Genomic DNA, 26824 nt, shown 5'->3' with positions numbered 1-26824 from the left:
TTTTACTTAATCGTATGACATCTTTATTTGTGTAAACATTCTTAAATTTAGGCTTAGAACTAGTTAGTGGAACAGAACGTTTAATAGCTACATCAAATTTAGTAAAAAAAGTACTGCCAAGCTGCATCCATTGTCATATTCATCATATCTTCACCATTAATATTTGTTATATGCAATCAAACATCAAATAAAACATAGTTCAGGCTCGCCCCCACATGCTTTAGCATCTGTCTAGTAGATTTTAACAATATGATAAATAATAGCTGCCCGCCCGCATGGTATTTTTTGTCTGACTAGGACGGGAAACAAGGAATTTATAATTGTTGGCCTAGGGTATCTTTAATATTTAGTATACAGTACTGGAGATGACTGTATCACCACTACCTGTATGATTGTTATAGGAGCTAGCACAAGAGATATCTGATCACAAGTCAGAACTGGACACAGTGGTACATGCTGGTAAAGTGACTGAGTACCCAGGACCAGCTGAAGATGCTGACTCACAACCCAACCGACCACAATCCGGTTACTCCGCTGCAATAAAACGTTATGAAGATGCTCAACTGGCTTGTCAGGAACACATCCAGCAACTAGAGGAGACACTTAACAAGATCAGTGAAGTCAGAGATGACATTAATCAGTTGATAGTGTCACTGAATGACTGTCAGTCAAAGATTAAGGATGCTGGTCAGTTTAGAGTTAAACCAGATGATGCTAAGGAACAACTAGAATCTGCTCAGGTACTGTATGTAGTGTGACCCCAATTAGTAGAGGGTTATTGTTCTTATCATTGTAGGAGCTAAATGCTGAACTTGAGGAGCTACAACCAGTTATTGAAGAGAAGGAGACAACTGGTCAACTGTTTGCAGTGTCTCCAGTGGCAGCCCTTGGAGTTGAGGAAATTAAGAAAGAACATTCCAAATCTCCTTCCCCTAGTGAGGCAACAGAAGACTCTGTTGGTCAGTTCTCTATATCTGATTTGTACTGTAGAGCGTACGTGCGTGTGTGCAACAGTGTATGACCAACTGAGCAAAAACTAGTTGTTTTTGCAAAACTCTGTTTTGTTATAAAAGCGTATTGAAATAAACGAGCGTGCTACAAAGAAATTTTTACACACGTTTTAATCACTTTAATACACACTAAAACTAAGCTCAAATCAATAAAACCTATACCATCGGATTTACCTGTTCATGGAGAATAAGAAAATCTTTGTTTCATGTTTGTATAGCAAAAGACATACAAGTTAATGGTGTTAATTTATGATGTGGTGGAAATATAGTTTACCATTGTCTTTTTTTTTTTTTTTTTTTGAATGGTTTATTTTTTGTCCACAGCCAGTTCGTATTGAACAGATTAAACACCATTTTTGTAGCTTGTTTTATTTGTAAATTATGATCAAGTAATTAAGTGCCTGTAATTTACTTGCCGTATTATTTTTGTACAAATTGGATTTATTGCAAGAGAAAGAGGGAGTATAAACCATTATTAAACTGTTCAAAAAACGCATACAAAATACTTAACTGTCTTGCACTATGACAATTCATCATAAAGGCTGAAAAATTGTCTGCCCACTCCTTGTTACTGTGTTCTAGATAACAAAGCAGTAAAGTGGAATTCAAGGAATGTGCAAAAACAGCTGGTTTTTGTTCAGCTGGTCACATATTGAGTCTTGTTGGTATTGTGCCATGTAGTGTGGTGTTGAGTTTGTCTGTTTTCAGGTACTAAGTCACCTACCCCAACACCAGCACCATTGGAGGAGGCCAATCTTCATCCCACAGTACCCACTGGCAAGTCATTGAAGGAACTGCTAGAACAATTAGCAGAACTGAACTCTACTGTGAAGGAACTCTCCACTGTGAAGCTAAAAATGTTGGAGGACAGACTGGAGAAGGCAAGGAAGTTTGAAGAGGATTACCATGATGTCAGTGAGTGGTTCAGAACCCAACAAGAAGAGTTGTCCAATGTAGGATCAGTGAGGGGAGTACCAGAAGGTATCAAGGAACAACTAGCTCTTCATCAGGTAACACTTCTACCATTGTAACATGTGTAGTGAGTGTGGCTTAACTGTTGTGTGTAGGAGTTCCAAGATATGATAGAAGGCAAGAAACCTGAGATTGTTAAACTAAAGAGTTTAGCTGAAGAACTGAAGGAAGGTGTTCCTGATATTGATGAGAACTACCTCAATGAACAGTTAGCAGATCTGGACAGTACAGTAGCTATACTGGCCAAGAGTTGTGCTAAACATCAACAAGAACTGGAGGATGGTCTCCAACGATCAAACAACTTCTATGCTAAACTAGAAGAAGCAATGGCCAATGTAAAGCAGAAGAAAGAAGAGTTAGCTAAGATCTCACCAGCTGGATTGGATATTCCTTCAGTGAAAAGCAAACTAGATGAACTAAATGTAAGTGTTTGGTTAATCCTACAGTACAATAGTACTGTATAGTAGGGACCACAAAGGTGTAGGCGTGGCCCATGAAATAACATCACCCAAAAACCAGCCTCGATTTCCCCTAATGACGATCAGACAGTATTGGTTAGGTAAAACTAAGCCCAAACAAGCTTTTAGATCAACCCGAAACACTTTCAGCAAGTTGCTACGGAATTTAAATAAATATTTATTTAATGGAATTTTCTACTGATTGACTGACTAACTGACTTGATGCCTTCAGACAAGTGTAACTTGATAACGGCTAAGGCTACGGGCTTGATTTTTTCACTGTTTGATGTCGCTTCAGCCCGACAGGTGCCTTTTGGCATACCGCAGTACGTACAATGCATTCTTCATGGACTTACCAGTGTCCTCCTTTGTGTCCCATTCATAATTGCTGACAGCAAAATGTGTCAATTTGGCGGTATCACATGATGGCTTCCCTTCGTAACGGAAATCATCCGTATTTTTCATTGTGGCTATTTTGATTGCAGAGGTGCTTTTCGAACAGTTCTTGATTCATACTGCTGTGTAATGGGTTGAACATAGCCGACAATGAAGCGTAATGGATACTTCACTTTTCAGATGATAATTGATATAACTGGGGCGCACGGCACCATTTCTTTCTTTCGGTATGCGTGGTTTGCAGAGGTGCTTTTCGAACAGTCCTTGATTCAAAATGCTGTGTAATGGGTTGAACATAGCTGTTAATGAAGAGTAATGGATACTTCACATTTCAGACGATAATTGATATAGCTGGGGCGCGCAGCACCATTTCAGATGCGATATGCATGGGTTCACCAGTCATAATAATTATTTACACAAAAAAGTTAACAAACAAGTACACAGCAAAATTTGGAATTTTCAACTAGAGTAGGGACCATAGCACATCAATAAAAAGTACTGAAACAAGCTGGAGTAGTGCACGATATTAAATCACAGTAAAACAATAAGAAGTGTTATATCCCTACTGTGCTTATATTAAGAAGGATGCTAATTGAGTAAACAGAATGGTTTAATTAGTTGCTTTTGTCCCAAGATTTAGCACAGACTTAAGAACATCTTTCATTTGCCTTAATCCTACATTAACTATTGGGTCTACTTTGTGGGTTTATGAACTAGCTTGACCATCACATGAAGAATGGAACATGCTGAACACACTGAGACTGTTTTAGTCCACTAAGTATCCTCAGCTAGGGAGCCTTCACATAGTGGGCTCCTCAAATACATTGAATTGAGGACCACAAGAGAGAGATAGACTTAAGTAGGATATCTGGTGTATGATTGATTAGGCAATACCAGAATTTAGTTATATTAGTATAGTCTATATAGTCTTTGCTGGAATAGCCTCCTTGAAAGATCTTTATAGTCTAAATTAATATTACTGTTTGTTCATCAGGTATTCCAGAAGTCACTTGATGGGGTCAGCTCACAAGTATCAGAGGTGATGATGTTGGGACAACAATTAAAGGATAGTTGTTCTGATAAAGATGATGATGAACTGGACCAGCAACTGAAAGAACTGGCTACTCTCTGGAGCCAACTAAACTCTGACCTCCAACAAAGGATACAATATCTACAAGGAATACTACTAAGACTTGGTATGATCTGTGATGAGTATTTATTATAGGAATTGAGTATTTCTTATTAAGGTCAATTCCATGATGACCTAAGGCAATTACTAACATGGATGGACAAGTTAAACAATAACTTGAAGTCAGCTCCAGCCCCAGGAGTAGAGCCTCCAGCAATAGAGAACAATATCACACAGTTACAAGTAAGGTCGATGTGTACTGTGGTGTAGTAGGCAAAGCCATTCATCTTACATATCTAACAGTCCATGTGCACTATCCCTGGTTGAAAGCAACCTGGATGGATTGTCAAACTTAAGAGTCCTTGTGCAGTTAGCCTTAGATGAGCTGGGAATAAATAGAACAAGTGTATATTGTACCCCAAGTGTTAGGTCCCTACTGAAATGGTAGAAACAAAGTGTAGAATAGGCTATGGTTTTTATAGCCTCTGTGATGTAGAACAAAATGGTTGGCAGTCTACCAGAAGCATGATGTGTTAGTTGTGGAATACTTTTTGAGCTTAGAAAATTCTCCTTCTTTGCCCATCAAACGCAAGTTATTATTTATTGTACCAGACTGTGTCCTAGACCATACCAACTTGTCTTGTCTTGTCATGCCAGGCTGGACCTGCTTGGCCCAGCTCTGTTGATTCACACATTATTCTGAGCCATGCTGCATTTTTTACTCAGGTTAGATGAGTAGAGTGAATGAAGTATTTAAATTCTAGGGCCAATTACACAGTGATTATTGTTTAGTTATATGTTACTATTGCAGACAATGACCGAAGAGTTAACCTCTCATCAACCAGAACTAGTTACACTGTTCAAAGATGTTGATGATCTGATAGCAAAGACCAGTGATCCCAGTGATACAACATCAGATAAATTACGTCAGTACAAGGAGGACACAGAGAAACGCTGGGCAGGACTTGATGAAGCCATGACTGAGAGGAGAGGACAGTTAGACAAAGCTCTGGAGAAAGCTAAAGAGTTTCAGGTGGTGTTTCAACAAGAGACACTTTGGCTGAATAGTGCTGATGATCGGTTGAATGCTGACTGGAGTCCTCATGGACTAGTGGAGAAATGTAAAGAGGAAATTGACCAACACAAGGTGAGTACTGACTGAAGATGAGATGTTGTGTAATCCCAACTGTGTTCAGGAGTTTGTGGTAGAAGTGAAGAATCACGATGAGCCAATCAAAGCACTGAAACCATTAGGGGAGGGGCTGAAGCCACAGGGCAGTAAAGAAGAACAGAAAATGGTGGACACTTGGTTGAAGGGATTACAAAGAGATTATGGTGGACTGGACAATACAGTGACCGAGAAAGGAGATCAATTAGAGGCTGCTTTAGAGGAAGCAGAACAGTTTGAAACGTAATTACACAAGATAGTTTGTCTTGTGTTGTGTTAGTTTAATAATGGCTTGTCCTTGTAGATGTTACACATCTATATCAGAATGGGTGGATGCTGCCAGGAGGACACAAGAAGAGGCTGATCCAATAAGATCTGAACTAGATGCTGTACAAAATCAACTGGAGACTCATAAGGTACTAATAATACTCTAATAGAACAGTCAGCAACTAGTAAACACTACAGGCTACACTGAAGGAGGTGTCAGCTAAAGAGAAGGAACTCAGTGTGGTAGTGACACAAGGACAGTCACTGAGTGACAAGTGTGTAGAAGAGGATAGTGAGGTGATATTACAATGGTTGGATCAGTTACATAACAAGTGGGATCATCTCAATACTCTACTGACTCAGAGGAAGGTACTGCTGTGGTATTATTTGCCAATACTATATACTGTGACATGTAGACACAACTGGAAGAAGCATTGTTAACACTGGGCCAGTTTCAACAAGCCTTTGATGAATTGTGGGTGTGGCTCAGTACCATACATGCACAACTACAAGATCCTGATCCAGTCACTGGTAAAATTGATGAAGTTACCTCTCTATTAACCAAACATAGTGTAAGATATATATCATCTTAGTATAGTATTCTACAAAGATTTTCATTCCTTTTATATGTCCCATTGTGACCTATATGTAGCATGTGCTATGTTGTGTTTGTGTTACTAATAGGTCAAGGTGAACTATGGTGCATTTTATATATGCTGTCCTACATTTGTATCATGCAAGTTCCACTTCTTACACACCTAGCTATGTAAACTTTGTGTTCTTAGAAAATTTATGCATAATTTCCTTTGATGTCTAGAGGCTTAATGAGGGTACTAAATCCAATAGAAACCTGTGGCAGGGTTACTAACTGGTTAGTAATGTGTGGTCTAACTCGTGGTTGTTTACTACATTGATGAAATGAAAACGACAAGGCCAAATACACAATAGCCTTACTGTTAGCTTACTTTCTGGACAAGGCAGCATCATTTGGGCCGATGCACTAGTGCCACAAAGTTGTGACGCTGACATTATCAACCCGAAGAGTGGATCTAGATACCAACAACTACAGTTTGCTACTTTCTTTCACTCAGTCTGTACTCGCTTTACTCAGAGAAATTTTCTAAACTACTTAGAACGAGCCAACGTCGATTTCTACACTATTTAGTGCCCCTCTGACGATGTGGGCTCGGCTACCCACAATTAATTACCTCAACCTGCAGCCTCGGTAATTAATTTGTGGGTAACTGTTGCCCACATCGTCATCGAGTCGCTAAATCACGTAGAAACCTTGTCGGCTTATTCTAACTATAACTTGGGTTCAGCACACAAACTATAAAACATATTGCTCTAATCTCACAGGCCCTCCAGAAGCAGTTAGGGGCAAAGCAGTCTACCCACAAAGCAGTGGGGAAGGCTGGTAAGCAGCTACTGTCACAAAAGACAGGAGAGGATGGGGAATCACTTAAGAAGAAACTTGAAGACCTTGAGCAGAAGTGGAGTGATGTATGTATGTTGTCAGCTGACTGGCAACAAAAACTGGAGAAGACTAGAGTAGAACTTAGTAAGCATGCAGTGTGCTATATGGTGTACAGAGACTGTTGTGTGTGTACTACAGAACAGTTTAATGTGTTGTGGGGACCACTGCAGAAGTGGTTGGCCAAGGTTGCTCCAAGACTGAGTGTGTCTGAACCAGTGTATGGTAACAGGGACACTGTGGAGAGACTGATTGAGTCACATCAGGTGAGATAATAAAGCTACTACAGTAGGCTGAGGGTAAATCCAGGGAGCTAAGGAGTACATCCAGCCATGGCCTCGGGATAGAACCTATAATGTTAAATGTATTCTCAAGTTTACAATGATATTACATCTGAGTAGCCTAAAAGAGTTATGTCAGTGATAATGACTGCACTATTAGCGTAACTATTGTATTAAAGCATCTTGATTGTTTATGGAATTGTTTTTTTATAATATAATGATGTCCACGTGTCCCAACTTGGCCAAACAGATGAGGAATTTTATGTTATCAGGAAGTAAACTAGCTATGATGTCATAGTATAATCATACAGTATGGTACAGTTCCCCAATGTGTCTCAGGAAATGGTAAAAGTGTTCAGATAATCGTTTGAACAACTAAACCCATGTATTTGTATAATGTAGAGCCTAAAAATACTCTAATAGAACAATCATTTGTGGGTATAGATAAACAAGGGTAAGGTGAGTATACAATAGTGATCATAAGTGTTGTGTACTGCTCACAATTGTCCTGTAGCAACTACAGAAGGAGATGGGAGCACAACATAAGAAGGTGGAGTCCACCAAGACAAGTGGTGAAGCGTTAGTCAATGAATTACTGGATGATCCTGAACCAGTTAAGAGTAATCTAGTACAACTGAGTAGTCGATGGGATGATACTTGTAAGGCTTCTGAGACAAGACAGAATAGACTGGACCAAGCATTACTGGTAAGATTATGAATACAAAGTTGCTGTAGTACCAGGAACGACAGTATAGCGAATGCAAAATTCTTTAAATGGGTGGCTGGCCACAAATGGCACATTTAGGAAGACAGATTATTATTATACAGTGACCTCGTAATAACAGGTAATATAGTAATCTTGTTCTCTTGTAGGAGGCTAAATTATTTGAGGCTAGTTATGATGATGCACTGGAGTGGGTACAGATGCAGTCTGGTCACTTGGCGTCACAGCCACCACCTCAAGAAGATGTTGTAGCACTTCAGAAACAAATTGATGAACAGAAGGTGACCAGTTAATGTGATGTACATCATTACTACAATATTGTGTAGGCATTCTCTGCTGAACTACTAGCCAAACAACCTGAGATTGATAAAGTGTTGGAAAAAGGAGAACAACTTCTTGAAGAAGCCCACCCTGATGCAGTACCAGTCCTACAGAACATGATACAAGCACTACAAGATGAGTGGAAGGAGCTAAAGAAGATGACAAGTGATCGCAGTGAGGAGCTAGCCACAGCATTGTTGGAACTACAAGGAGTAGAGGAGATGTTAGTTCAGTTATGGGAATGGGTGGAGGGTGCTCGGAAGAAACTAGCTGCCAAACAGGCAGAACCAATTGGTGATACACTAGAAGTAGTTGAGGCTCAGTTAGCAGAACATGAGGTAGACCATTATGTAGTATTGTACTGAGTGAGAGAATTGTGTTGTTAGTCATTTCAAGAAGATATGGCAACTCAACAGCCCAACATGGAGGCACTACAGAAGGTTGCTCGTCGCAGGAGAGGTGGCAGTGGCAACCAAGACATGCCACGTAAGATCAATGATTTACACAAAAAGTGGCAAAGACTATGGCTTGGAGCCACTGATAGGCACCGAGTATTGACTGAAGCTAGACAGAGATTAAAAGATGTTAGTAGTGTTGTGTAATGTATGTCTTTTCACTGTATATGTTGCTGTTGACAGATTGCCAAAGCAAGGTCATTCAATTATGAGAACTGGAGACAGAGAGTAAGCCCTATATCCTTAGGATATTAGCAGCTCATCACATGGTCTTGTAGTTTGTAGACTTTGCTAGTCAACAGAAGCTACGTCTCAATAACCTGTTCATCAAGTTTGATGCTAATCATGATCGTAAACTAAACAGGGAGGAGTTCATCAATGCACTGAAGTCTTCTGGTGGGTGTGGTCATTATAGTCCATAATAGAGTGATATGTGGTGTTGTGTAGGTTTACCAATGACCAGGATTGAGTTGGAAAAAGTTGCTGATGTGTTCTTCCCTGACAGAAGAGCTCTCCACTTGGTAGATGTGTCCGACATAGTAGCACAACTGACACGGAAACATGATTGGAAGAAAGTCGAGAATGAAAGTGATGCAGTGAAGATAGAGAGAGAGGTTTGACTGGTCAGTGTATTGTTACACCCACTGTTACTTTATCAATACAGATACAACGTGAAGTTTCCAAGTGTACTTGTCCCTCAAGATTTAAAGTGGAGCAAATTGGAGAAGGAAAATATAAAGTAATTTGTGTAATATGTGAAGTGCATTTCACTGGTGTAATTTATTAATAGTTTGGTGATTCTCAACGACCATATTTGGTGAGAATATTACGTACCACAGTAATGGTCAGAGTGGGAGGTGGCTGGATCACACTTACAGAGTTTCTACAGAAACATGATCCATGTAGAGGTCAGTAATCTCCAGAGTATTGTACAGTGGAACCACTTGATCCCAGCCAACCTTTGAGCCCTCCAGAAAATATATTCCATTTGTACAAAGGAATTCCACAGCACATAGACAAATAGTTATCATTTGGTTATGCACTGGCTTGATGGCTCTGGCTGGCCACAGATTAGGCCGTCGGGTTTCCCTACCAGTGCTACAGCAATAGCAAGGGTGGCCAATAAGAGCAAATTGTATGAAGAGTTACTTTGCTTAAATACTCACTTGTACATAATTTAGTGTTGTTCTAGTTGTGTATAATTTTTTAGTTACTTATTGTATTTAGTTGGTATTAGTCTAGTTGACTTTTAGTTTATTAGTAGTAATTATTGTTGGTACTATTTTTTAGTTTTGCCTATTACTTTAGTTATTGTTTATGGCATGTGTTATACTAGTTCAGTTGTAGTCCTTGTAATAAAATTACAGTTCACCTGTACTAAACAACGATAGCATTTTTAGTTACAGTTTTAGTAGACTAACTAAACTGAAAAAATGTCTTAACTATAAAAGCTACCATATACTCTAGTGTTTTACTTTGATGTAGAGCTTCAGTGAGATAGAAGTTTTTAGAATAGTAATGATTAGAACAACAATAGCACATGTGACTAGCACGTGTTTTCTGGTGTATTACAGTTGTGAAGATTTGCATGTTTTGTTATTGTTGTTGATAGCTTCTAGTCGTACCAATGTTGAGCTCTACAAGGAGATAAGAAGCAAGAAGATGACACCTGGCCTGGACACAATGGATTTCCAGTCTAAGGTGGAGACTAAAAAGAAAGCTAAAAATGAAGCTGTTCTCAGAGCAGCCACTGCAGACCCTGATGCAGAAGTGAAGACTAAGATCTTACCCAGTGGTCGTAAAGCTACTGAAATATCTAAACGTACAGTAGTGGAAAAAGGAGACCACAAATCTGTAGTGGATGGTACTGATCACGATGTTCCCAAAGTTCGTAAACAAACGAAATCTAGTACAGTTGATCCAGCTGCACCGAGACAAAAGCATGCTCTACCAAAGAGACTTGATCGTGAGAAACTACTGTCTCCACCAAGAGCTGTGCCATCAGCAGCAGGCCACCTGCCCAGTACACAACAGGATCACACTAAAGGAACTAGTTCACCTAGTATGATCCCAAGAGCTCCTGTAGGACGAGGAAGTTCACCTCGAATGTCCCCTAATTTATCACAAGATAGGAAAAGAATTCCTGCTAGCAGTAAGCAACACTCTAAACAATGATACCATGACAATAGATTTAGTTTTGTTTAATTGTACACAATTTTTCTGTAATAATAATAAATACGGTCAAAACTTTGCGAGACAAATTAGTTGTGCACGCAGCAAGAAGCGTTTGTAGTGGTAGTGTGAAAAGTATCAACAGATCGCAAGAAAGAAATTGGATTACAAGGATGTCGGTGAGCCATGTGTTGTTAAAGGTGACGCAACGAGGTATAGAAAGCTTTGTTGTAGAGCGGGTTCAAATGGTGTGAATACAGCTTCACCTGCATGGCAATGATATAGTTCTCTACTGCCAATAACTAGTCGGTGTTGTTTTACGCTACACTAGAGATTTGTTGTGGAGACTCGAACCTACAACCATTCGTTCAGCCAAACGAGGTTTTATTGTTCTCTACATAATACTGTGATAGCTTTACCAATGTAAACAAGCTGATGAACTAATCGATGGCGGTCTAGCAAAGTGGCTACAGTACCTCAGATATCACCATAGATACTGGTGGTCTAGCGCCGCCCGCTCCTTCGCAAAAACTAAGGGTCTATTGAAATAGAGAGCATGTCAGTCATATAGGTATAAAACCCGGAATCGAACGGGAAATGAAACGAAAAGAAAGTTCTGGGTAGGTGGGCCTTAACCATGTGTGGATAGCAGACGCTTTTTGTGAAGGGGCAGGCAGTTCCAGCATAGATAATATACGAACATGGATTGGAAACGCCCGTATTATTTACGTAGTGACGTCATAGACCATCCTCGTTACGGTGCGCGAAAAGTTTACAGTCGTTACAGGTGGAACATTTTGCATTTCTTGTAAGCTACAAATACGTGTTTGTTGGTTACAGCTGGGTTACAAAGCACCTACACTAATTGGAGGCTGGACTGGTTATGGATACTGGCGAGTAGCAAACAACAGCGTAACAAGATGCAAGTTGAAAGGTGAAGTATAGTGTTTCATAACGGTTGGGCAAATTTCCTGAAGAAATAAAAAGTGCAGCATCGTTTGTTTTCTGTTCTTAACTTCACTTATAGCAGGTAGAGTGGCTTTAGCTAACCAGGTATCCAATGTTTCACTGTATACTCGGACTGTTTGGATAAAACGACAGAAAAACAGGCGCTACTTTGGGGCAATTGTTTTACCCAAGCCGAACAAGTCTTTGGCTAAAAATTCCTTTCAGTTTATCAAACATTTATTTGGTTGTGGCATAGAGGCTATGTCAAGATAGCTGGTAAAGATGCTTCTGAAATATTTGCTAACGCGTACCTGCCAGTATCCACCTGTCGCCAATGATATTCCCTCCAATGTCCACAGACAAGCTGTGTTCTTGTTCAGTACAAAACGCTACACAATAAACAATGTAAAAGGAATGTCCACGCCTTGAAACTAGCCTTCAAACAAGCGAGAGAAAGCCAAACAGCCACCCAGTACATTTCAACAAATTTCCCAATAATTTAACAGGCGTTTCCAATCCATTTCAATCCATGTTCGTATATAATCTATGGTTCCAGACATAGCTAATAGGCAAACATGTACATTCTATATCATGAACCATGTAATGGTTCATAATAGAGATCGCCTATGTTTTTCAAAATCCTAATAGAATATTCACCTAAACGAACTGCTTCCAATCTCAAAAGAAGCCTTAGAAGTTAATTTGGAAGAAGTATAGGCACAGTTGGTTTCATCCCCTCTTAAGGCATGGCTTTAGACTGACTCACTACAGTTAGGTAATGATCAAGGTTGAACTAGCTGAAGCCAATTTGGGTGAAATACAAAATTGATAGCTACCGTATCATTGCAAAGGAATCACTGACTTCAATTCAAACAAAAGCGTAGGCGGTGGAGACGGGGGGCACTTTTATGGGAGACTGTTTGCAAGAAAAGATCGAGATACTCTAATAGAACAGTCAGGATCTGGACTCTAATAGAGCAGTCACAGTACTCAGAGAAGCAGTGTAGTGAGCTACATATGTATAGTTATAAATAAGGAGATGTAATTGGTGGAGAGCAGCTATTGTCAGCAGGCTGTGACCTTTTTTTTTTTTTTTTTTTTGGTCTTCAACTTACAGCTGGCCTGGCCCCCTCACTCTTTGGCCTGCTCCACCGCCCCTGAACAAAAGCATTGAGCTGCCAAGGTGATTTGTATATGTGAACATCATTGCCATTAATTGGCTACCATGGAATCTGACCAGTAGATGATCTTAGTCTCTGCAATGGTAACCAATGTGTTAATAGTATCCAATCTAGTCATGTTAACACACTCATTTGGAAACCCTATATCATTACCCAATACCAAAGCAGCAATGTTGTGTACCACTGCATACTTGACTTATTGTGACCACATCAGGGGAGGGAGGGGCTATGGATTAGGGTAATGATCTTTTCAAGGCATTTGTGCTAAAGGTCCAGATCACTGGAATCAGCATTGGAGGTGCACACAATCAAAATACTCTAATAGAGCAGTCACCTAACCACTCTAATAGAAAATTCAGCAGATAAAAAATAGTTGGTACTGCTATGGAATTTATCCATAACTGTCTGCACCTAAAGATGTGTCTATACATACAATGAAGTGCATTGGTCTATTTAAAAGGCCTTCATTAATAACTGATTCATCTACTCAAACAGTCATTATGTATGGCAATACCAAGTATACACATGTCACTGAAAATGCTCTCAGATTTAATCTCATCATTCAAATTTCAAAAGTTTCCATACATTATTATTCTAACATGTAGATGTTGTGAGGTTAATACAAGCGACAATAAGATTAGCTTCTTGTATGTATATTCTGAGTAAGTTACTGTAGCTACAGCCTAGCTCATGATGAATTTTAAATCACTGGCCATATTCTTCAACTGGATAGACACTAGCAACCTTCGGTCATTTAGCACTCTCACAGTGACAGGACATTCCACTGTACGACATCCGTCCAGACTATATACACCATTTTGAGTGCACTTCATTTACACTCACATAGAAATAGAATGATTGTGTTGCCTAAATCACCTAACATATCGTGTCGATTTAATTGTTTTTTATAATATTAGTCAAATCAATTCAATTTTTGTGTCATAAAAATTGGATCAATTTTGTGGCACAGCATAGCTTTTTTTTCAGATGAGAGCACTGAAGGTACTTAGTGAAAGTTATTGAATGATTCTGGCCTTGTAGCCATTAACAAGTGTTGTATTGCTTCACCAACTCACTAACTTAGTTTTCATGTGTGATAGCGGTGTTTCTCTTAATCTAACCATCCCTTACAGTTAAGGGATTGTACTGTAATTGATGTTTACTTTGTACTATTGTGTCTGGTAAGCTTGTTTACTAGCCTAGCCTTTGTCTTCCCTGTTTTATAGTGCACAAATGAAGTCATATGTGAGAAATTTTTATATTGCTACATGTTATTGTCATGTTTCATGGTGTGGACTGTCTTAAAGAGCACTCTCTAAAGTTTATACAGTTTCAAAGCAGTCACCAATACTATCCACACTATACTGTGTGTGGGTGGGGAAGGTAAGGTCTGGTAGCGTGTGCATGTGTGGCCAGAGCCTTTTACTAGTACTATTATCTATTAGAAGGTATAAATGTACTGTACTGAAAGGGTAGAGTAACTCTACTGTAGTAAATGCGTGATAAAGGCTCACTGGCATGATGGTTACACATCAATTGACTGCGATTTTATACCCCTCTTCAGCTAGAGGATGTGGAAACTGCTTTCTGACGGAAGGCGTGGGTTTTACCTCAACTCTGCTTTTGAAATTTTATTCAAACTGCCATGGTCACTAGCTCATCCTGCTTCGCAACTTCTGTATGGTTAACATGGCTGTTAGTTAGCTATGGAAGCCACTCAAGGAATATTTCTTTGTTATGTTCTTACAATTGTGATCTCTGTTCTTATAGATACTTGCTACATTACAAATAGTAGAGCTCTTTTATTGTTTACTCTTAATGATACTAATGCTACTCTATAGCCAGGTAGTGCTAGTCAAGCCTCACAAGACAAGTTGACATCAACAACAACTACTTGATGAATGCAACAAGTTCTGGGGCTAGCTGGTATTTATTGTGGTATTTTCTCAGAACACTTGGGTTAGAGCAAGAGTTCATAGTAATGGTTGCTAGGTAACATTTGCTAAGTGTGAATAGTCTTTAGCTGTGGTTAATTTAATGCAGAAGGTGGTCACTATGTGATCACACATTTTCATACAATTGTGGTGGTACTTGTAACAGCCAAAATTGCACTCAAATGTGTGTGATTACCTATACAAACGATTCAATATAATTATAAACTTGCATAACTTGAATATCAGCCACTAGGATACATTACATGCTTTTGATTATGGATTAGCAGCTGGCTATGTTGGACTATTATGAAAATTACCCAGTGCAGGCTATTAGCCTGCTACAACTAGTTGCCACAAGGGGTCCTTGAAATATGTATGCCCTCAGCCCTCAGGCTGTTGAGCATGCATATCAGCGTATTACTGTTATTCCTGAGCAACCAAGGTATGGTCTATCACAGTATCTCTCAATAACAGTGATGTTAACTTCAAGATGCACCATGTAACTGCTATATATACCTGAATCAAGTTTCAAAAAATTGAAAGGAGTAGAGTTTTGCAGCCCTGCAGTCGTGAACCATGCCAGCAAAACCTTTGTTGTTTTGTTGGCAGCTTTATTGGCGTTTGATCCAGATCTTGTATCACTGACTGCTGATGCTTCACTGTGACAGACAACAGTTACTGCAGGTTAGCTCTGGGTCAAGCTGAAGCTTCATGGATACTTGCATGTTGTACAAGCCCACGGCTACTAAACGATCTCAAATCTCAAAGTGATCTATAAGAACAGTTTCTGCGGATGTGTGCAGTGCTGTCACAAATTGGTTAACTGACTTACCATGGCTGCTGAAATTGGTGCCCATATATCACATTTCCCCTTCTTGCAAACTGTTTATCAAACTTTGTTTTCACTGGTTCGTGTCATCTGCAACATCACCCGCTATGGTAGTACAGTATGGTAATACTGTATGGTAGCACAGTATGGTAGTACTGTATGGTAGTATAGTATGGTAGGACTGTATGGTAGTACTGTATGGTTAGTATAGTATGGTAGGACTGTATGGTAGTACTGTATGGTAGTACTGTATGGTAGTACTGTATGGTAATACTGTATGGTAGTACAGTATAGTAGTACTGTATGGTAGTACTGTATGGTAGTACAGTATGGTAGTACTGTATGGTAGTACAGTATGGTAGGACTGTATGGTAGTACTGTATGGTAGGACTGTATGGTGGTACAGTATGGTAGCACTGTATGGTAGTACTGTATGGTAGTACAGTATGGTAGTACTGTATGGTAGTACTGTATGGTAGTACTGTATGGTAGTACAGTATGGTAGTACAGTATGGTAGTACAGTGTGGTAGTACTGTATGGTAGTACAGTATGGCAGGACTGTATGGTAGTACAGTGTGGTAGTACTGTATGGTAGTACAGTGTGGTAGTACTGTATGGTAGCACTGTATGGTAGTACAGTATGGTAGTACAGTGTGGTAGTACTGTATGGTAGTACAGTATGGTAGTACAGTATGGTAGTACTGTATGGTAGTACAGTATGGTAGTACTGTATGGTAGTACAGTGTGGTAGTACTGTATGGTAGTACAGTATGGTAGTACAGTATGGTAGTACTGTATGGTAGTACAGTATGGTAGTACTGTATGGTAGCACTGTATGGTAGTACAGTATGGTAGTACTGTATGGTAGCACTGTATGGTAGTACTGTATGGTAGCACTGTATGGTAGTACAGTATGGTAGTACTGTATGGTAGTACTGTATGGTAGTACAGTATGGTAGTACTGTATGGTAGCACTGTATGGTAGGACTGTATGGTAGTACTGTATGGTAGCACTGTATGGTAGTACAGTATGGTAGTACTGTATGGTAGGACTGTATGGTAGGACTGTATGGTAGTACAGTATGGTAGTACAGTATAGTAGTACTGTATGGTAGTACAGTATGGTAGTAGTGTATGGTAGGACTGTATGGTAGTACAGTATGGTAGTACTGTATGGTAGTACAGTATGGTAGTACTGTATGGTAGGACTGTATGGTAGTACTGTATGGTAGTACTGTATGGTAGTACAGTATGGTAGTACTGTATGGTAGGACTGTATGGTAGTACTGTATGGTAGCACTGTATGGTAGTACAGTATGGTAGTACTGTATGGTAGGACTGTATGGTAGGACTGTATGGTAGTACAGTATGGTAGTACAGTATAGTAGTACTGTATGGTAGGACTGTATGGTAGTACAGTATGGTAGTAGTGTATGGTAGTACAGTATAGTAGTACTGTATGGTAGTACAGTATGGTAGTACTGTATGGTAGGACTGTATGGTAGTACAGTATGGTAGTACTGTATGGTAGTACAGTATGGTAGTACAGTATGGTAGTACAGTGTGGTAGTACTGTATGGTAGTACAGTATGGTAGGACTGTATGGTAGTACTGTATGGTAGTACTGTATGGTAGGACTGTATGGTAGTACAGTATGGTAGCACTGTATGGTAGTACAGTATGGTAGTACTGTATGGTAGTACAGTATGGTAGTACTGTATGGTAGTACTGTATGGTAGTACTGTATGGTAGTACAGTATGGTAGTACTGTATGGTAGTACAGTGTGGTAGTACTGTATGGTAGTACAGTATGGCAGGACTGTATGGTAGTACAGTATGGTAGTACTGTATGGTAGTACAGTGTGGTAGTACTGTATGGTAGTACAGTATGGTAGTACTGTATGGTAGTACAGTGTGGTAGTACTGTATGGTAGTACAGTATGGTAGTACAGTATGGTAGTACAGTATGGTAGTACTGTATGGTAGCACTGTATGGTAGTACAGTATGGTAGTACTGTATGGTAGCACTGTATGGTAGTACTGTATGGTAGCACTGTATGGTAGGACTGTATGGTAGTACTGTATGGTAGCACTGTATGGTAGCACTGTATGGCAGGACTGTATGGTAGTACAGTATGGTAGTACAGTATGGTAGTACTGTATGGTAGTACAGTATGGTAGTACTGTATGGTAGCACTGTATGGTAGCACTGTATGGTAGTACAGTATGGTAGTACTGTATGGTAGCACTGTATGGTAGTACTGTATGGTAGCACTGTATGGTAGTACAGTATGGTAGTACTGTATGGTAGCACTGTATGGTAGTACTGTATGGTAGCACTGTATGGTAGGACTGTATGGTAGTACTGTATGGTAGCACTGTATGGTAGTACAGTATGGTAGTACTGTATGGTAGGACTGTATGGTAGGACTGTATGGTAGGACTGTATGGTAGTACAGTATAGTAGTACTGTATGGTAGTACAGTATGGTAGTAGTGTATGGTAGGACTGTATGGTAGTACAGTATGGTAGTACTGTATGGTAGTACAGTATGGTAGTACTGTATGGTAGGACTGTATGGTAGTACTGTATGGTAGCACTGTATGGTAGTACAGTATGGTAGTACTGTATGGTAGGACTGTATGGTAGGACTGTATGGTAGGACTGTATGGTAGTACAGTATGGTAGTACAGTATAGTAGTACTGTATGGTAGTACAGTATGGTAGTACAGTATAGTAGTACTGTATGGTAGTACAGTATGGTAGGACTGTATGGTAGTACAGTATGGTAGTACTGTATAGTAGTACTGTATGGTAGTACTGTATGGTAGGACTGTATGGTAGTACAGTATGGTAGTACTGTATGGTAGTACAGTATGGTAGTACTGTATGGTAGTACAATATGGTTAGGGGCGATTCTAGAGATTGTGCTGATTGGTTTCCCAAAAAACTATGGACCATAGTGCATGATTAGCCTGATAGCTAGTCAGATGATTTTGAAAAGGGTGGCACATGTACACTGGAGTCACCACACAGTGAAATGCGAAGCATGAGCCCTCTAGGGGGGTCTGGGGGCATGCCCCCCCCCAGGAAATTTTTAAAAATCATGATACTTGAGATTGAATCTGAATGCATTTTCAGGCATCTCACTATGCTCACAAATTGTAAAAAAATCTGTTCAATTTGAATAAAACAACTTATTTTCTTGTGAGAGATACATGTACAACAGAGATAGTAAAGTACAGTAGCTACACATCAATATAAAAGCATTTATTTGTGAAGTTGTAATAGAATTCATGGAATCTGCTACAGATGGCTGCTCCAAAGCCATAACTTTCAGGAAATTTTCCATTTTAACTATTGACGATTTGTGCAACTGAGACTTTACCTCATGTTTTTTGAACTTTAAGCAGTTGTTCAAAACCTCAATGGAACTTTCACCAACCATTCAAATTTAGAGCAATTTTTATCAACTGTGGTGTTGCCAAATAGTACACATGACATAAAATAGACACCATCCTTAGCTGGAGAGTAGACCAGCCATTTGAAAGAATGAAGCCAAGCATCGCTTTTTCCCATATTCTGTGTGTGATGGAAAGCAAATACATTTAGTTGGCTTAAAATGATTGGTAATTGCATTCAGCCATTCGTGATCACTTAACCTTTGACCAACATATGAACTAAAATCATTTGGTCTAGTAGGGTTTATAGGGTGGTCCAGTAGAATAGTACTTGAACAATCTTGAGAATCACTGCAGTCCTTGTTTGCACCCGTGTCTTCAATTGTTGCTTCATTAGATACTTCAATTATGTCTTCAACAGAAGTGTCATCTGAATCTATGATCGCACAAACATCATCTATATTCTCGTGACTGCCCTCACAAACATCAGAACCTATGGACATGCACAAGATTAACTGTTATTATATCCTATAGTGTAGTAATTAATGTAAGCACCTCATTCTTGGTTGTTTGCAATACTAAGCATGACTATATATGTAGTTGTTACTAATGCTGAGGTTGAGCATTTGGACACACTAGCTACTCCAATTAGCTAGCACGCAGCAGTTTCTAACTCACACTTCTTCATAATGAGCTGCATCTAGCTATATTTAATGAAGCCACTAGCCTTGCTGTTAACAAAAACACGCTTTAAAAGGCCTAGGGACTCACGCATGGATATCCATGCAAAGGGTATGGTAAGTGCACCTAATTCTGGACAGTTCCTAACTCTGGACACTTCCAATGTTTGGTGTCATATCTCCAAAACTATCTACAGCATTTACTTGAAATTTTAGGTGATTAATGCTTCACATACAATGATGCTGTAATCCTAAAATCAGCTTAAAAGTTTTTTTTTCCCGGGCTAGATGGACTGCCCTTGCCACCACCCCCAGCACTAGGTGTTAAAGTGCTGGACAGCTGGAAATACCAGCAATCAAACAAGGCCGCCAGACTCCAAGCAACCCTTGGAGTGGGCCAGATCAATATTAGTTGTTGATGGACGGCCAACTGAAGAGCAATGACCCCTCAAACACATCACTGCAGATCTTAACAATGAAAAACAAACCCTACATCGCAGCCAGAATAAATATTTGCTGTAATTAATGCTGCGCTTCTCAGCCAACATTGAAGCAAGCTTCCTAAAAAGTCCTGCTAGTTTTTCAGGTTTTTATAAACGAGGTGATTATTTATGCCGTGTGTGGCAAAATTATCAAAAATTCTTCGATAATCGCTGCTTATTCCCAAACTCAAAGAGCTATCTGGCTGATTTTCATACAGTGCAGAGGGACAACTATGACTTACCACTGTACCAAGTTTCGTTTGCAAACAATCAGCCAAACACTTGCTATGGACGATTTTGTAAGAGCCAGTTTCATTGAAGCTGCATAAATATTTGCGTAATTACACCTAGATTTGAAATACTCATAACTTGGCAACGAAAGGTACTATGACTCTCAAAATCGAGTATGAGGTGGGCAATATATGCACATTTAACGTGGCGTTGTTTAAAATTCGAAATCAACTTCGGAAGTGCTGTATCAAGCATGATAGAAAGTGTCCGGAGTTAGAAGCATACACGAAATTTACACATAGTTGAATATTGGAGTGTAACTCCTCAACGGATGGAGATATTTCGATGAAACTTGCAGGACTGATGCACCATAGGATAGGCTTTATCACCATATTTTAAGGATTGAGAAATTCACTTGCATGGTGGAGATGGAGCACCTAAAGCAAAAACTGTCCGGAGTTAGGCGCACTTACCTTACTGTCTAGCGCTCTAGACAAGTTAAATATACAGATCACTTACCTGTTCTCAGCCTTTTTGAGCTTCTGTATTCGCCAAAGTGCTCCTCATCTTATTCTAACAGTTGTGGCACGTGGAGTAAAATACATTGCGCATGATGTGCTCCAATTAGAATACAAGACTGAATATTTACAGCTGCTTTCAGAATTTGACCGCTTACAAATTTCTTACTATTATGAAACAGTAGGAATTAGTGTGCTAGGTCACTATCTGCCTAGCAGTATTCACACTTTAAAGAGTTTTATTGATTTCACTCAGCCGTCTATTAATTGCCACCAAATCTAACATAAGACAGACTCTAGATAGAGCAGTCAACACTTGCATTACATGCTCACAACAAATTTTCTTGGCTAGGAACTGCAGTGACTGGTCTCCTTAAATTTGTAACTACTAATCACTTTTTTTTTGTTTTCTGTAGCTATGTATGTATGTTTGTCAGTTTTGTTCTTGTATTTACCTTGCCGTGCCCACACAGATCTTTTACTACGATTTGATTGTGGTCGCACGAGACCGAAATCGCACATACTGTAAGCTAACTCTACTTATTGTGTTTCTGATGGTTCTCTCTCATCATTAAAAATCTGAGTGGTTTCCAGAAACCCCCCTAAAATCGCGCTCGAGTATGGTAGTACTGTATGGTAGTACAGTATGGTAGCACTGTATGGTAGTACGGTATGGTAGCACTGTATGGTAGTACGGTATGGTAGTACAGTATGGTAGTACTGTATGGTAGTACTGTATGGTAGTACAGTATGATAGCACGGTATGGTAGTACTGTATGGTAGTACAGTATGGTAGTACTGTATGGTAGTACAGTATGGTAGGACTGTATGGTAGGACTGTATGGTAGCACAGTATGGTAGCACAGTATGGTAGTACAGTATGGTACTGTATGGTAGGGATTCATCTAAGGTGATGTATGCCTCTCAAATTACTGCCCATAAAAATCATAAAAATATCTTATGTGGTGAAAATATCTTTACGGAAGAGTCTCAGTGTCTATTCAACAGTACTATCATACAGTACTACCATACTGTACACTTCTACGGCTATTCATGATAGCTACACATGCACAATTTATATTGTTATAGGATTGTGTTGAGAATGTTAAGCAGAAGGAGGACATGATTGCTCAAGTGTTCAATGTGCTGCTATTTGGTCCACGTTTGGGACATAAGAAGAAAGAGTTCACTGTTTTGTGGAAAGAAAAGGTTTGTAACATACTGACAGATGCAATGATTTGATCAATTTCACAATCATATTACAGAAGTCACGATGGAAGGTTATTTATGAAAGTTCTCTACGATCCTTCACCAACACTGAGGTTGCTGGGGTTTCAGTGAGGAAGCAAGAATTGGCAAAAGACAACTTCAAACAATGGGACACCACAATTACCTCCAAGCTGGCCACATATTATCCTGAACTAGGTACCAGTAAACTGAAATCTCAGGCTGCTGAAAAGCAGGTGAGTGTGTTTAATGAGCTAGGGTATGACTGTACTGCTATTATGGTCATGTATGCATACTGAACTGTAAAGGGATTCATGCACTAAGAATTAGTAATACAGTGGGAAAATCCAGGCATGGTTCTAGGGGATTTCACCACGAAAACCAGTCAGCTTTTTAACATCAAAAAGCCTATACTCAGTCAACATGATATAAATTAAGTACATACCTAATTACTAGATAACTGATTGTACAATGATTGTGTTACAGTATATTATTGTATACGATAATTTTACAATGTTTTACTTCCCTTTGTCACAAGATCACCCAAATCACGTCTCTAGCACCATCAAGTGTGTAAAATGTGACCAGATTTTACAAAACTGATCCAAATCGCACATCAGGCAAAATCAAACTAACACCACCAGTGGATAGCTACACTATTGTACTACTAGTAGTTTTGACACTCAGTACCACTCAAACTACTCGAGGCTGGTTTCAACAGATGTCTTTTCTGGGTGGTGTGTAGAGCTCAAATGGCAGTTTTAGGCCTTGTGAAGGACTGGCTTGGTAAGAATCAGTGTGGACAGCCTGATAATGTTGGCCAGACGTTTTTCTGTGGATTTTGCTACATATCAGCCACTAAGGAGCCATCACAGTCCTGTAATCTCGTCTCTGGGCTCCAATTGTGGTCTGCCTCCATTTTGAGATCTAACCCTTGCCCACCCCCCACCCTCCACCCTTCACCCCTTGTGATACTACTTGCTCGTCCAACTGCTCAGATTTTCTATCTTATTTGGTGGGAAACTCTACAAGCAGCTACAAGTACTGGAAGTGGTCTGAAAGGTAATAGATTGATGCATCTTTAGTGTAAATTTCATACGCATGCTTGCTATCCTTGGAGAGTTATGCTGGCTTGAATTCTTTAAAACCATTTATCTCAAAAGTTCTAATGTGCAATTTGGATCGTTTTTTTTTCCAAAATCCAGTCACAAATACTTTGAAAAATAATTGTCATTTTATGATTTCAAGTTCTTGTTACTTTTGCAAGTTGCGACCATTTTTTAATAGCCTGGAATGGTAGTATTCAACTATTAAATGACTGTAGAGTGTTTGTCCTGTGTAGTAGTCTACACTATATTAGACTACCATGAGTCATAGTTGAATCCCCCACCCACCTAGTCTGGTACTACCCACCCCTTCACAGAAAGATGAAATACAGGTACCATATCATTTTAAAAGGAATTCAGTTAGACAGTGCACGTAACTGCTTGTTATGTCAGTAGATTTCCCTTCAATTTGAACAAAAGCATTGGAATTACCAAAGTGATTTGTGTGTGAACATCGTTGGCACACATTAAATTGGCTAGCCAAATTTGAGCAGTAGAAATGGTATAGTATCTGTATTTCACCAGACTTACTTTTTACGAAAGGGCGGGTGGTACCAGACTACCACCCACCCCCACCCTCCCTCCACCCTTCTTTCGTTTTCTGTGTCAGAAAAGGTTGACTGTGACTATGTATTGTAGGGTTTGAATGATTATCAAAGTATCTGTATTTCACCAGACTTACTTTTTACGAAAGGGCGGGTGGTACCAGACTACCACCCTCCCTCCACCCTTCTTTCGTTTTCTGTGTCAGAAAAGGTTGACTGTGACTATGTATTGTAGGGTTTGAATGATTATCAATGATTAACTGAGTAATCAGTTACAATGTCAAGATACTACATCTCCTTCCTCTTGGTTTAGATGACCAGGGTCTCCTTGGCTTTGTTGTTCATGCAGATCTTCTCAGAGGATGCATGAGATGTGAAAATACCAGTCTTGTTCCCAACTGGTTAGCATGATAGTGCCAACTAAAGTTGTGTCCTTCACACTATTCTAGATTTCTCTTTGATTATACCCGGAACCCATCTCTTTCCTTCAGTGAAGTTTCATACTCAACCTATCCTTTGGGCCCACACATTGTAGATAGCTGAGAGTTTAAAAGTTGTTATCCATATGCTGTTTGCTAGCTGCTGATTGCATGCAGGTAAATTTTGATATTTTACATAAAGCAGGATTCCGAGGCTGGTGGAATGGGCTAGTTAGCATTCTTACAGAAACTTATGTAATGCTGGAACCTACTAGCATAGGATTTACATGTGGATTAGGATTATAGTACTTGTGAGCAGCCTGCTGTGATGTCCATTCCAACTAGGAATCTGTAGTAACTGGGAGTGGGTCGTGCTGAAACCTGGAATAGGGAAGAGAAAAACTGTTTGTAGATAATTGGTCAGCAAGGGTCCTGGGATATGTTTATCATGCAAGTTAATATCTAGAAAATCTGAGCAGACACATTACTTCCTTGTCCTTGCAAATAGCAACTACCTGACTATTGTTTTATCAATGAACAACACTTTTCACGCCACAGCTACAGCAAGTCCAAAGCATTCACAAAGCAGCAACCCAGGATGTGTCACAACAACACATTTAACATGTGGCAAGCAGTGTTGGGAGTAACGCGTTACATAAGTAACGCGTTACGTAATATTATTACTTTTGTGGTAACAAAGTAATATAACGAAATACGCTATGAAAACAGGTAATATAACGCAAGATACTTTACTTACAAACGTAACACGTTACCTAAGTAATATAATTACTATAACGAGTCTGATATGACGTAATATTATTACTAAAAGTAACGAAGTTACTAATCTCGTTAGTAATCCTCTGAGTAACGCCTAACCACAACGAAGTAACGAGGCCTATTGAATGAAGCTTATTCACTAGCTTCTTACTTATAACCAAGATTTGCACATTGTCCAACAACGCAGTAATGTCACGTGATAAGGTGGTAGTTTCACACGTGACAGCTTAAGGCTGTGGACACAAAGTAATATAATATGTAATATTATTACAGTTACTTTATTTTATGGGTAATATGTAACTGTAACTAAATAGTTCTGTTGCAAGTAATATGTAATATGTAACTAGTTACTTTTACAAAGTAACTTGCCCAACACTGGTGGCAAGTAAAGCTCCCTTATGATGTGGGGTGCCTGTAGCCTGGCCTTCTTTGGCTTTCTATAATCCACTGTCCCATCGCAGGAATGATGTGATATCTTTATTATTCTGCATTGATTACATGACATAATATTACATCATCAGTACTACAAAAGGTATAAGAAGAAGTTCATCTTTCACTGGCGATCTAGCCATAGACCGCAGCACCTCAGCTTCTGAGGGTTATTGTACAATAAATGAACTTCTTTTGTAAAGCAGCAAAGAGATGAGAGATGCATATATACATTAAAATACTTGGGGGATGGCATAGCAACACATACCAGTGTTACATCATAGTCTCACCAGGCAAAAAGGCTCCTGTTCACAATAATTAAACATTCAACCTAACTGTATTATACATTTTATTGAAGTAAAAAAAAAAAGCACCATAGCTACTGGGATGGATTGACACCTTGACAATTACAAGTTTCCTTTCTGTGGCCTCCTCACAAGCTAGTATAAAAATACAATAACAAGCAGTACAACCAGTGCAGCCATTTCTTGGCTGCCATCTCTGATTTTACATCTTTTTTCACCCTAGCTCTTTTGGGAGCCTCACCCTTTTTCACAGCTTGGCTGTATTGCTTTAGATTTATTTTGTGTGATATCTTTTAGCAGAGGCTCACTTATTGCATCAAGAAGCTGAAATGCTGTCTGTCTGTCACACAGCTTACTCACCAAACTCAGCGCAATCGACACAATCAGTGCTGAAAATAAAGCACTCATCATCTGGCTACTCTAAGATTATTATCATGAGTTTACACGTGCTTTCATTTGCTCTGTACAGCATGTAGAAGTAAAGGCCAAGGTGTAGAGCTACATTCCTTTGAAAACCACAGCACAAACTGTTGAAGTGGTAGAATGCCTGACTAGCATGTGAGAGGGCATGGGTTTGAATCCAAATGTTGGCACATTATTTTCTTCCTAAATAGCACCTTTTTGTGATCACCTTTTACAAACTCAACTTTTAGCTCATGTACCCATTTACCCTGAAAGTGCATGACAAGTTCCAAACCTTTGCTTGTCTGCAGTAATGATAATTGCAAATTGTGTTGGCTTTACACACGTTATGCAGTTCATTGCTCTTACAGTAAATATCATGTAGAAACTGAAACTGTGCTATGTGTACACCGCCTGACATGTATGTATGTACATGTGTATGTATACAATTGCCTTAGTAATTTAACTGCTATAAGTTGACATAAGGATCATGTACTTTAAAACACTATCAACATGCATGCTACACAGCAAAGTGGGGCAACAACATTTTGTACTGTGAGTGCTATCCCATTAGGGACCTGT

At 39.4% G+C, this 26824-nt stretch overlaps 1 protein-coding gene across 3 annotated transcripts in view; it reads left to right on the top strand.

The window, feature by feature from the left end:
- LOC136242466 (microtubule-actin cross-linking factor 1-like) overlaps positions 1-26824 on the top strand; it is a 107689-nt gene that overhangs the window by 67064 nt on the left and 13801 nt on the right. For 2 of the 3 annotated variants that reach the window (XM_066033892.1, XM_066033891.1), the window contains exons 50-72: positions 402-740; positions 797-959; positions 1719-2020; positions 2078-2404; positions 3831-4032; positions 4084-4208; positions 4777-5112; positions 5162-5376; positions 5438-5549; positions 5599-5769; positions 5817-5972; positions 6760-6961; positions 7016-7140; positions 7670-7861; positions 8029-8160; positions 8206-8538; positions 8587-8784; positions 8839-8883; positions 8934-9051; positions 9103-9269; positions 9320-9394; positions 9446-9563; positions 10268-10916. In XM_066033892.1, the coding sequence (XP_065889964.1) occupies positions 402-740; positions 797-959; positions 1719-2020; positions 2078-2404; positions 3831-4032; positions 4084-4208; positions 4777-5112; positions 5162-5376; positions 5438-5549; positions 5599-5769; positions 5817-5972; positions 6760-6961; positions 7016-7140; positions 7670-7861; positions 8029-8160; positions 8206-8538; positions 8587-8784; positions 8839-8883; positions 8934-9051; positions 9103-9269; positions 9320-9394; positions 9446-9563; positions 10268-10830 (4716 nt within the window). In that variant the 3' untranslated portion in view covers positions 10831-10916. Of the gene's footprint in view, positions 1-401; positions 741-796; positions 960-1718; positions 2021-2077; positions 2405-3830; positions 4033-4083; positions 4209-4776; positions 5113-5161; positions 5377-5437; positions 5550-5598; positions 5770-5816; positions 5973-6759; positions 6962-7015; positions 7141-7669; positions 7862-8028; positions 8161-8205; positions 8539-8586; positions 8785-8838; positions 8884-8933; positions 9052-9102; positions 9270-9319; positions 9395-9445; positions 9564-10267; positions 10917-26824 lie in introns of those variants that run through there. The other variant, XM_066033893.1, reaches the window with a different exon arrangement.

Source organism: Dysidea avara, chromosome 13, assembly GCF_963678975.1.
Source record: "Dysidea avara chromosome 13, odDysAvar1.4, whole genome shotgun sequence".
Lineage (NCBI taxonomy): Eukaryota > Metazoa > Porifera > Demospongiae > Dictyoceratida > Dysideidae > Dysidea > Dysidea avara.
The sequence above is the reverse complement of the archived record's forward strand: the minus strand, read 5'-3'. Positions and strand labels throughout refer to the sequence as shown.